This window comes from Castor canadensis, chromosome 7 (assembly GCF_047511655.1).
Source record: "Castor canadensis chromosome 7, mCasCan1.hap1v2, whole genome shotgun sequence".
In the NCBI taxonomy this organism is placed as follows: Eukaryota; Metazoa; Chordata; class Mammalia; order Rodentia; family Castoridae; genus Castor; species Castor canadensis.
In genome coordinates this window covers 62,401,527-62,414,482 of record NC_133392.1, presented here as the reverse complement: position 1 = coordinate 62,414,482, position 12,956 = coordinate 62,401,527, and the positions used below count along the sequence as shown (strand labels likewise).

The window sequence follows — 12,956 nt, the reverse complement described above, 5'->3', positions numbered from 1 at the left end:
CCTGGGCCCTAGACCTTGGCGGGGGTGTGTGGGGGGTGGTCAGTCTGCCCTCTGATCCTCCCCATTATCTCCCATCAGCCTGGGGTCTGATGCTGATGCTCCTTTATTTCACCCTGCTCTCCCCTGCCCCCTACCCACTTCTCTATCTCTTTATCTCTCTCTTGACAGAGTATCACTATGTAGCCCAGGCTGGCCACAAACATTCAGTCCTCCTTCCTCAGCCTCTGGAGTGCTGGGATTACAGGCATGATGTACCATCATGTCCAGCCTTGTTTCTCTTTGTCTAGGCTGTATGGAGTAAGGTCTCCCAGTATTACTCCTGTTTCATTCAGTGAAGTAATTTTGTGCCCTAATATTAAAAACACTGAACTGCTTACTTTAAAAGGGTGCATTTTATGTTATATGAATTGTATCTCAACAAAAAAAAGTGAAAAAAATTTTTTTGGTGGCTTGCTAGGCAAGCACTCTATCACTTGAGCCATTATATGGCCCCTTTTTGCTTTAATTTGTTTCAGATAGGGTATTGTGTTTTTTCTGATCTTGAAACATGAACCTCCTGCCTATGCCTCCTCTGAGTAGCTGGGATTGTAGTCAGAAATCACCATACCTTGCTGTTTTTTTGTTTTTGTTTCTTTTTTTTTGATAAAAGGTCTCGATTACTTTGTTTCCCAGTCTGACCTGTAACTTTTATCCTCCTATCTCTGCCTCCCAAGGAGCTGGGATTACAGGCATGCCCTACCATGACTGGCCTGTAAAAAATTTTTTATTATGTCTTATCTTTCTAATAGAAAAGAGTTAAATACTATGCTGCTTTCCCAAGATCCTAAGACTGCAGTATATAAAATAGTCATTATGTGTTTTTTGCTCTTTATTTCTTGAAAGAGCATGTCAGGAGGAATTTGAGATATGTGGTCTGATGTGCCAAGCTGCCCTTTGTGCCTGTGCACTAACCTTTTTGAGTGCTGGGGGAGGTTGACAGCTGGGGAGAAGGCTCTTTCCCATGGAGCAGCAGTGTTTCTGAAGAGATGGTATGGTTTCTGTGCAGACTCCGTGGAGTATTCTGATGAGCCTTGTGATGCCTACGACGTGGAGCAGACCCCTCAAGGATTCCGGTCTACTGTGAGTGCTCCCAGCCTGCTCTACAAGTGAGTGACTGAGGTCCCCAGTGGCTTCACAGGGTGGCACTTCCAGGACACCCAGCAGGAAGCTGACTCCTAGTGTTTCACACTTGCTGCAATGCTTGATTACTAATGATAAAATAGTTTAGTGTTTTATGTCTTAAAATGTCAAAGGACTGATTACAGATTAATCAACTCCATGTGTACTGTCACATCCTGTTGACTTTGCCTCTTTTTTTTTAAGTTTTAGCAAGGATTTATTTTAGTATAGTAGGATAAACTATAGACGAGGTGGGGGGTAGTGGAGAAAAAGAGAGAGAAGTATTTCCTGCCCTCATGCAGGAAATGGGAGCAAAGACTCCTTGACTTTGCCTCTTAAATATCTTTTGAATCCACCACTTACCTCTACACTGCTATCCCTCTCTGTAGATTTCTTTCTTTTTCATTTTTTTGGTGGTACTGGAATCTGAACTCAGGGCTTCACACTTGCTAAGCAGGTACTCTACCCATTGAGCTACACCTCCAGCCATGTGAATTTCTTAAAATAATCTCCTTAACTGGTCTCTCCACATTAATTCCTGCTTTCTTCCCAGTCAGTTCTTTTCTTTTGTTTTATCAGATAGGGTCTTACTATGTAGCCCAATCTGGCCCCAAACTCTTGATTCTCCTGCCTCAGCCTCTGGAGTGCTGGGATCATGGGCATGCCACACCATGCCTGGTTTGGAATGATGTTTTTTTCTGTTTTGTGGAACTGGGGTATGAACTCTTGGCTTCATGTTTGCAAAGCAGGTGCTCTACCTCTTGAGCCACAACTCCAACCCATTTTTGGAGATGAGTCTCATGAACTATTTGCCCAGGCTGGCCTTAACCAAGATTCTCTTGATCTCAGCCTTCTAAGTAGCCAAGATTATAGACATGAGCCACTGGTTCATGACTGGAATGATCTTTTTAAAAGGCAAGTCTGATTATTTTACCACCTCTGGTTAAAATCTATCAGTGGCCTTCATTGAAGATGGAATTCTAGTCCATTAGAGTAATGACTGAAACTTGAACATGACTTAGCTGGTCCTGTGTTTTTCAACTCACACTACTCTTTCCCTGGCTTCGTGCTTACACCTACCTGGTTTTCTTTAGTTTCTCACATGTGTTGTGCTCCTTCCTGCTGCAGAGCTTTTGTGTATGCTTTTCCTTTTACCTTTCTCATCTTACTATATTGTTCCCTAGAAAAGCCTGCTTTCACTCTAGTCATCCCTGCCAACCACATTGATTACCTCTCCTTTGTAGCATTTATCAATCTGCATTTTTATTTATTTATGTGCTATTTGTTAACGCCTCCACGAGATGGGAAGCTTCCTGAAGGCAGGAATGTGTCTGTTCCATTAATCCCTAATGTTTATCTAAGACTAATACACTTTTTCAGGGTCATCTTTATAAATTGCTTAGAACCTTTGTGATCGCTTCAGCCTGTTTGTTTATGTGGATGTGTGCCCACATTCTATCCCATATTAGCTGTTAATAGATAGTGTCAGCTAATATGGCCAACTGGCTTCTTTTGGGCTTACACCTCTGAAGTTAAGCTGAACTAGAAAGACCATAAATTATTGTTTCTTTTTGTTGTACCAGATGAATTAGGTGTGCTCTGAGAGGAGATCTACGAATATGGAGTCATGTGCATTTAGCTCCAACAGGCATTTATATCATCTTTGAGAGCATTCTGATACACCTGTAAAGGATGAACTCTTCCTGGGATGTGGCTAAATGGGAAAATAAAGCCTAGCCCTGATAGTTCACTTTCCTTGAACGTTCTGGTGACATTTTCCTCTAAGAAACATGATTTTAGAATGTTTTGGCTCAGTTTCCTGATTCTAACTTGATGTTTTTTTTTTTTTTATGGTGGTATTGGGGTTTGAACTTAGGGTCTCAGCCTTGCTAGGTAGGCTCTCCATCACTTGAGCCATACCAGATGACTTGCATGTTAAATTAGAGATTGGATCTTCTAAGTACTAATTGATAATATTTGCTATGGAGACTTCTTTCTTTTTTCTTTTTTGAGACAAGGTCTTGCTATGTAGCCCAGGCTGGCTTGAACTTGTTATAAGTTATCAAACTCATTATCCTCCTGCCTCAGCCTTCCAAGTGCTGGGACTATAGGCATGAACCACCATACCCATCTTCTGATGGAAGACTTTTTATGAATCATTTGTGTAGGCTTATTTGGGTCAAGGAAGAAATTATCTGGCTAAACTAATTTATAATCAAAGCCTAATTTGGCAACACCTGTCCATATTATATACTATAGTTCTCACCTTAGGTGAACATTAGAATCAACTTGGGAGCTTTTAAAAATCCCAAATGCCTGAGTGTATCCCAGGCCAATTAAATAAAATCTCTTAGAGTAGGACCTGGGTATTATTATTGTTATTATTATTTTGTGTTATGGGGTTTGAACTCAGGGCCTCTTGCTTGGTAGGCAGTCACTCTACCATTTGAGCTACTCCACCAGCCATGTTTTTGTGTTGGGTATTTTTTTTTTTTGGGGGGGCGGGGGCTATGGTTTGAACTCAGGGCCTACATCTTGAGCCACTCCACCAGTCCTTTTTTGGTGATGGCTTTTTTTGAGCTGGTTCTCTCAAACTGTTTGCCCAGGCTGGCCTTGAACCATGATCCTCTTGTTCTCTGTCTCCTGAGAGTAGCTAGGATTATAGACGTGAGCTACCAGCACCTGGCTTGTGTTAGGTATTTTTGAGATAGGATCTCGCAAAATGTTTTCCCTGGCTGACTTCGAGCTACAGTCCTCCTGATCTCTGCTTCCTGAGTAGCTAGGATTACAGGCATGAGTCCCCAGCACCTGACTGTTGTTGGAATCAACAGATGATTCCAGTGTGTAGCCAAGACTGAGAACCACTTGACCTAGTAGGAATTTCTACTTACATATTCAACCAAGGAGTTACCTTTCCACTGATTATCTGTGTTTATTGTAGTGAATGTTTTATATTTTCCATGTAAGCCTGTTTTGATCTTGCTGTACTGTTATCTGGAAGGAGGCAATTACGGATTTAGTAAGGATAGCATGGAGCCAGGCAGGGTGGTGTACATCAAGGCCAGCCTGGGCCTCATAGCAAGACCTTGTCTTAAAACAAAACAAAAAAACAAACGGACAGCATGGACTTCGGTGGAGATCTGGGAGGTTGCTCATATATGATTACATTTAATCCTTACAACAATCTTTTGACACATAGGTATTAGTGACTCCATTTTTTTTTTTCTATTTGTTTGTTTTTGGTGGTGGGTATGGGCCTGGGCCTTGTGGATGCTAAGCACATACCACATTCACTCTTTTCAGAAGTGAGAAAAAGGCCTAAAGTGCTTAAGTGACTTGCCCAAGGTTTGTTTGACTCTTAAAGCCTCATCAGTCTTCAACTCTTCAATCTCTTTCTAAGGTGCTGAAGTAGGCCTGGTGGAGTGGCTCAAATGGTAGAGTGTCTAAGGTGCTGAAGCCTAGACTACTTACAGCACTTTGAGCCCACTACCTTTTGTGATAGGCTTGTCCACTAGCCACATGCCAACAAATAGAAGCTGATTGAAAGCATTACTATTGATAAGACCTGGAAAGATGAAGGCCTGACACAGAGTTGGTATGATACAGTGTCTGGTCTAACACAGAGGAAAACAACAGGGAAATTGTAGAGGTCTAATCCTTTTATAAACTTCTTTTGTCTTGTTTTTTTTTGTAGTACTGGGTATTGAACTCAGGGCCTTGCACATGCTAGGTGAGCAGTCTATCACTGAGCTATTTCCCTAGCTCAACATCTTATTTTTTTTTTAACTTATTATAGTAGATCTTAAAGGAAATAATTAGGGTTGGCCATTACATCTAAAAATAAATGAATAAGGATTGGGGTGTAGCTCAATGGCAGAGTGCATGCTTACATGTGTAAGGGCCCAGGTTCTATTCTCAGCACTCTTGAAAAAAAGAATGGTTTTAGACATAGTCACTCATGGTATTGGGTGTATATCTGAAATCATAGAAGTTGAAATAATGTTGATGGTAGGGAGTTCTTCTCTTTAACTTTATAGTCCTGTGATGGTCTCTTAGTGCTTTATAGACTCTGAAACTTCTCTCCTGGGATTTAGTAGTCTCATTCACTTTAACACATCTAGTTACTATGGGTTTCAGAAGACAACTTTGTATTGTCTGAGTTGTTTATAAGAGGAGGCCCAGGCAAGTTACGTAAAGGAGTCAGTAAATGATTGAAGTGAGGACAGAAGAAAGACCCTAGGGAGTGATGGGATTTTGATGAACTCATGTTCCATTTTCAGGGAGTTGTTAAGAGTTGGTTCCAGTCCATTTTTTCCCTGAGTCCTGAGATCTTTAGTGTTTCTAAAGAACTTGAAAAAACCACATATTTTAGATGAAATTTCCCAAATAAAATGTGTATATGCTAAATTCAGCACAAGGGTCACATTTTTACTCCCTGTGTTTTTGAATCTACCCTTTGTGGTGAACTCTGGTCTTTGCTAAGGTATGAACCCTTATTTAATTTTTTTATTTTAATGTTTTAATTTTATTATTTTTACATTTAACCCTTATTTAATTAATTAAAGACAATTCCTTTAGGATGAATACATAATATAGTTTGTTCTCCAACATGGTCAAGGTTCTCCTACTTCAAATTGTAGACCCATTGGTTGCTGAAAGTACCTTTTGAGATAAAAGCAGATTGTTGTTTTTTGCTGCACTGCAAACTCAGACTGAATCTAATTTTGAGAAGTAAGCAGGTTGGTTTGCATGTTTTTTCTGTCTATACATTGAATTAGTGACAGGCATCATTTTTCCAATGAGTAAAGTGCAGTATGCTCTACAAAGCTAGATGACTTGTAATTTTCTTCATAAATACTGAACTTTTAGTGAAGCACTTTCCTCTCAGGAATCACTTCTGGCCACAAGGGATTTATTGTGGTGGACTATTTTGACTTAATCCCTTTCTGTTAATTTTTGTATATTAGGCATATCGTTGGAAAGAGAGGGGACACTAAGAAGAAAATAGAAGTGGAGACAAAAACTTCTATTAGCATTCCTAAACCTGGACAGGATGGAGAAATTGGTGAGACTCAGTATATATATTTTACACTTACACTCACTTTTGCATGCTCATAAACCCAAATAAGGCAAGTAGTGACTTTGTTCTTTGGGATTCTATAACTACTTGCCTTTTTATGATACATCATATCAATCTCCCAAATGAGAAAAGATATAGACAACCTAATTTGGCTTTAGCAGCTGGGCCTTGATTTTGATCTTGACCATGTGCTGATGCAATAGAGCTTCCAGATTTCGGAGTGTATTAGATTTCTTTTATGCTTTGATAGCTCGAAGTAGAGTTTATGAATTGTTTCAAGTTAGAATTACAGAAAACTAATGAGATCAGCGAGTATGAAACAAAGTTCAGCCCTTTTGATATGTGTTCTCTAAGGTTTTCACTCTTGCTTTGTAGACTGGCAAGGAAATTGTAAGAGTAATGATTAAAATAATATAATCTGACTCAAATAACTGCTCACATGGGGAAAACAGTTTGATATTATAAATTAAGCCAGAAAGTGTCTACTAAGTGTCATTGTGAACCAAGGTCACAGGTTTTTGTCTTGTATGGCTTTAAGTGAGGGGCAATATAGAGACAACATTTTGAAAAACTCTTTGTAAAATGATAGGATTTTTTTCAAAGTCAAAAGTGTGCAGCAGCTGCCAAAAATCTATTTGTTTTCTGTAAGCACCCAAAGATTGTTATATTTTAACAGAAAAAATTGCTCTCATTTTGGGCTCTCTAAAAATAATGACCTTGATAGATAGTAACAGTTGACTTGAGAGCAGTGTTGTCTGAAGAACTTTCTGTGATGACAGGAATGTTCTGTATGTGTGCAGTTCAGAATAGGAGTCACCAGCCACATGTGACTATGAACTCTTGAAATATTGCTAGTGTGACAGAGGATTCAGGTTTTAAACATTATTTAATTCTAATTAATTTAACTATGGGCTCCCATATAGGATGGCACAGTACCAGAGGTTTCCCTCGTCCTTTGGTAGGGTAAGCAAACTCTAACATCAGAACTTTTTTTTTGCAGTTCTGGGGCTTGAACTCAGGACCTTCACCTTGAACCACTCTACCTGCCCTTTTTTGTGATGGGTTTTTTTGAGATAGGGTCTTGTGAACTATTTTTCTGGGTTGGTTTTGAACTGTGATCTTCCTGATCTCTGCCTCCTAAGTAGCTAGGATTATAGGCATGAGCCACCAGTGCCTGGCTACATCAGAACTTTTAGCAACATTTTTAGAAGGACTTTTATTAAAATACATATTTGGCTCATTGGAATTATCAGTGCACAAACTTGAGTGTTACCTTAAGCTTTGAACTTCAAATTAGATATTTTGAGATAATTTTATAATTGTGTTAAAGTTTACTTCTGTATCCAGTTTTTTTCTGATTATAAAATAATACATGCTTTCAAAAAAATGAAAGTTTGCAGAAATTATATAGAAAGTAAGTACAAAGTGAAGTCTTTTGTGATATAAACTCCAGACATAATTGCTATTAACAGTTATTATATGTTCCTCATTTTTTCTATGCATGTAGTAACATTTAAATTTTTATTGTAATAAAAATTCTAACATTGTATAACCATGGAGGCCTTAGCTATTTTAAAACACCAGGATCATTCCAGAACTTATCTAGGAAAGGGTAAGAAGGTTGTAAAGATTCCATTTTGATTTATCAGGAATGTCACAGTGTGAAAATCTAGTATGTCTAATTGTTAAAAGGAAGAATTTATTGGAACTAATTTGCTTGAAAAGCAATAGGATAAACTAGCTTACTGGTCTTGTAGGGAAACAAAGTATATGGAAAAATCAGATTGGTTAGAGTAAAGTGACTTGTGATGTGCAAACAAGACTGTAATTGTATTGGTATGGGATTTGCGGTCATTCATTCATTTTATTTTGCCTCTCCTAAAAACTAGAGAAGGAAATGACCTGGTAGGTTTTAATTTTTCTGATCTTTTCTGTTTTGATGTCTTAAACAATAGGATATCCAAAGAAGGTTTTAAAATGATACTGTCATTGCAGTTAGGGAATTAGATTTTAAAGAACTTAACATAGGGCTGGGGTGTACTTCAGTCGTATTTTCTTAGCATGAACAAAGCCCTGGGTTCCATCCTTAGCAGCAGCACTACCGCCAAAACATATCAAATCGAACAAAACAAAGCAAGACAAAACCAATCAACATAGTGCTTTAGATTATTTTCCTTTTGTATATTTTCTGTTGTAGCCCTCAGACCCACATAAACACTGGTCTCTTCAGGTGTAGTATGTACACTATTTCTAACCCCACTGTATTTCCTCTTTAGTCATTGCTTGTTCAACTTTGACTTTTCCTGGAAATTGGTTTCTAAGCATCTTTCAGGTGTCCTGTTCAGCTTTGTGTTACAAAAATGAAGGCATATTTTATTATTTATTTAAAAAAAATAAATTTGTGACAGGGTCTCCCTTTATATCTCAGGCTGCTCCTGCTTCAGCCTCTGGGAGTGCTGAGATTACAGACATGCACTACCACACCCAGCCAAATTAAAAGCATTTTACTAATCTTGTTCATTACCAAATCACCTTCTTAAGTGAAAAACATTTAAAATGTGACAAAAGATATATAGACATGAGTTTTAAGCCCTTCCCTTTTCCTTTTAGTTTCTTACTTTATTTTTAATCTCTGGTAGAGATAGAGCTGTTACTTTAATTTTTGTTCCATTGATCTTTGAACCTTCTTCTTTTTGGATAGTGGTGGGGAGCAGAATCTCACTATATTCCTGATGCTCCTGCTTCTGTCTCCTGAGTGGTGGGGTTACAGGCCTGCACCATGACACCCAGCTTGAACCTTTCTTTTTTGTTATTTCTCCAGCACTGTGTTTGAGTATCTGCTATGATGGTTCCCAACACTGGATATTTGAGCCTTTTGAATTCTTAAAGTATTCTATCTGATAATGTACATTTAAAAAAAAACTACATGTCTCTACTCTACTTTTCCTTTTTTTTTTTTTTTTTAGCAAGACCAACGCCTTACCACTTGGCAACCATGCCTGCTCCTTTTTTTTTTCATAGTTGTTATTTAGTCAGGTTTTTACTTAGGGAAACTATTCTCAGGTTTCCTGTTAAGCTAGTCATAAATAGTCACAATTTATTTCTTTTTTTGTAGAAATTTCCATCTATTTCTCTGCAACAAAATAGGTGTAATACTTTCATTTTTATTGACATAGAAAGGTCATTCATACAGAAAATTTCGAGTGCTTTAAAGGGTGGTATTAGGACAAATAAATGAGATTTTTTTTTTTTTTTTAAACTTCTACAGTTGGCCTGGAAGGAACAGGCTTTGTGATCTCCAGAGTGCATAGCACATTTTACAACTATGGTACTTAGTACTTCAGTATTTTGTGTGATATTTCAGAAATCTATCCCTTATATTTTAAGTCTGTTGAAATACCAATTTTGTAAACTATTTATTTCTCTTCTTAGTTTCTGTCTTGGTAAGCCTTGCTAGTTCTAAAACCTGAAGTGTAATTTTTACTTAGAGATTGTTAATTGCTAAATAGTTTTCTTTCTTTTTTTTTGTGCAAACAGTGGTCTAGGTTTTGTGGATCCCCTCCATTCTCTTTCTCTTCTTTCTTCAGACAGGGTCTCACTATGCAGCCCAGGCTGTCCTCAAATTCTCCATCCTCCTGCCTCAGACTCCGGAGAGCTGGGATTACAGGTGTGCACCACCACACCAGCCCTACCTATTTTATTTATTCTTGAAGACATAGCACAGACCAAAATGTAAACTTGACATCCATAAATACAATGTATGTATAGATAAATCTTAAATTTTCTGCTTTCCTACAGGAGTATAGGATTATTTTCTAGTAGACGCCACTTTGTTATAGTGAATCACTAATATTAAATTTTGTCACAGTATTTTTTTTTTAATCCAGGTAAAAGTTACATAGCAGAAAATTTAGTTTTTTGGCCCTTAATTGCTATTAATTTCTTGGAGATATATCTTTCTTTTTATTGTGGTAAACTACACACAGCATACAATATACCACCTTGAGCATTTAAACTGTTGAATTCAGTAGCATTTAGTACATTCACAGTGTTCTGCAGTCATTACCACTACCTATTTCAGAACATGTTGTCATTCCAAAATGAAATCCCATACCCATTGAATAGTCACTCCCCATTCTACCCTAACCTCACCCTTCAGCTACCCCCAGTCTTCTTTCTGTGTCTATGAATTTCCCTATTCTGGGTATCTCCAGGAAATGGAGGCATACAATAGATGACTTTTTTGTGTGTGCACATGTGGTGCTTGGGATTGGGTACAAGGCCAGGGGCACGCTAGGGAGGCACTGTACTGTTGAGCTACACACCATACTCAATAGGTAGCTTTTTCTGTTTGGTTTCTTTCATTTGGCATCATGTTTTCAAGGTTCATTTGTGTTATATGTGAATATGTCATTCCTTTTTGTGACTGAATAGTAATTCCACTGTGCAGAAATATTTGTGTATCCATTCCTCAGTCAATGGACATTTGGGTTATTTGTCCCTTTTGACTATTATTGTGAATAGGATATTGTGTATAGGATTTTTTTTTTGGGGGGGAGGGCACCTATTTTTACTTATTTTGGGTATCTCTAGAGTAGAATTGCTGGGTCATCTGGTAATTCAACTTTTTAAGGAACTGCCAAACTTTTCCATAGCATCCACACTATTTTTATTCCTGTCAGCAGTATACAAGGGCGTGCTTTGTAGATTTTGAACTCCTTTTTCTACTTCATTAGTTAGTCTTAAAGATACTCTGTTTTGAACCTCTCTCCGAGGAGATTGAATTCATTAACAGCTTTCTTCGCCTCAGCACTGACCCGTTCAGGGCGTATAAACATTGAGAACCTCTGTAGCTCTCTAGAGATGACCGTGTCAAGAGGGTGTGCATCTTAGAAGCATTTGGGAGTCCTTGAGCATGTTCATCTTTCCCTTTGCTTACAGTGATCACTGGCCAGCATCGAAATGGTGTCATTTCAGCCCGAACTCGGATTGATGTTCTTTTGGATACTTTTAGAAGAAAGCAGCCCTTCACTCACTTCCTTGCCTTTTTTCTCAATGAGGTTGAGGTTCAGGAAGGATTCCTGAAGTTCCAGGGGGAAGTACTGGAGAAGTGCTCCATGGTAAGTAGCAAATAAACTCAAAAAGTTAAAAAAATAAAAGTCAAATATGAAAGAAAGAATATGTGAAAGCAAGATACTGTGGCTCATGCCTGTAATCCCATGTACTTGGGAGGCAGAGTTCAGGAGGATTATGGTTTGAGGACAGCTCAAGCAAAAAGTTCCGGAGACTCCATCTCAATCAATGAAAGCTGGATGTGGTGGAACATGCATGTCATCACAGCTATGCAAGAAGCATAATAAGGAGAACTGTGATGTAGGTCAGCCCAGGCAGAAACTCAAGACCCTGTTAGAAAAATACCTAAAGCAAAAAGGGTGGGGACATGGCTCATGTGGTAGAGCGCCTACCTAGTAAGCAGGAGGCCCTGAGTTTAGCTGCCAGCACACCAGAAAAGGAAAAAGAGATTATAAAAATGGTTCATAATTTGCCAGATGCCAGTAGCTCAAGCCTATAATCCTAACTACAGGATCTGGGTTCAAGGCCAGCCTTGAATAGGCTATAAGACCCCATCTCTGGAAAATAACCACAGCAAAATGGGCTGGAGTGTTGCTCAAATGTAGAGTGCCTGCTTTGTGAGTGTGAAGCCCTGAGTTCAAACCCCATTTCCATTAAAAACAAAAAAAAAAGATTCATAATTCAAACTGTAAGAAGGTATAATCTTCTCCCATCATTGAAAGGTAACTATTTTCTGATTGTCTCTTCTAATACTGAACTGAAAAAAAGTATTGACATATCTTACCATAATTTTCTATATATTATGTGTACAGTTTAAAAAAATTGAAGACATGAATGACCCATCTTTGGGTCTTCCCTACCTGTGGCTCTGTGCTAATGAGATGACATATCTGAAGACCTCTGCCTTCAGGATGCTGTGGAGTATTTGTATTAATGTGACTGAAAAGTAAACTTTTGTATAGAATTGTCACGTTGAAGTGTTTGTGACTAGGATAATAACAGATAATCCAGATTAGAAAACAACTTTTAAAATTCCTTTTGGAATTAATTTTCATTGATTAAAAAGTTTATTGACTTAAAAATTAATGATAGCAATATGTTTATTTTATAAAATTTAGAAAATACAAAAAAGACTAGTAAGAAATCATCTATAAATCCTACCTCTGAGACAATATTGTGCCATATTTTCTTGTAATGTTATGTGCATGTGCGTATGTATAAATGTGTATTAAGATTTCTCTTCCTTCCTTCCTTCATTCCTCCTTTCCTTTATTCCTCTCTTCCTTCCTCCCTTCTTCACTCTCTCCTTCCCTCTTTCTTGTACTGGGGTTTGAACTCAGGGCCTCAAGCTTGCTAGACAGGCACTCTACCACTTAAGTCATTCCACCAAGCTGTTTAAAATTTGTTTTATGTATGACTTTATATTCTGCTTGCTTTGAAATACAGCATTAATATCATGAGCATTGTTTTGTCATTGAAAAAAGCTTAAATCATTGACCTATTCTTTTTAGATTAGATAGGAATTAATAGCAGTCATAACTAAAATAACATAACCTGATTTAATATGCTATTTAGATGACTTGGCTTTATATATTTACTTTTTCTTAAGGGTTCTTGCTATGTTTCCCAGACTGGTCTTGAACTC

The 12,956-nt window shown here is 38.0% G+C and overlaps 1 protein-coding gene across 7 annotated transcripts in view; it reads left to right on the top strand.

Annotated features, from left to right (window-relative positions):
* Ascc1 (activating signal cointegrator 1 complex subunit 1) overlaps positions 1 to 12,956 on the top strand; it is a 142,331-nt gene that overhangs the window by 2,409 nt on the left and 126,966 nt on the right. For all 7 annotated transcript variants that reach the window (XM_020161910.2, XM_074079088.1, XM_074079090.1 and 4 more), the window contains exons 3-5: positions 1,046 to 1,145; positions 6,126 to 6,223; positions 11,180 to 11,358. In XM_020161910.2, coding sequence (XP_020017499.2) covers positions 1,046 to 1,145; positions 6,126 to 6,223; positions 11,180 to 11,358 — 377 coding nt within the window. The remainder of the gene's footprint in view (positions 1 to 1,045; positions 1,146 to 6,125; positions 6,224 to 11,179; positions 11,359 to 12,956) is intronic.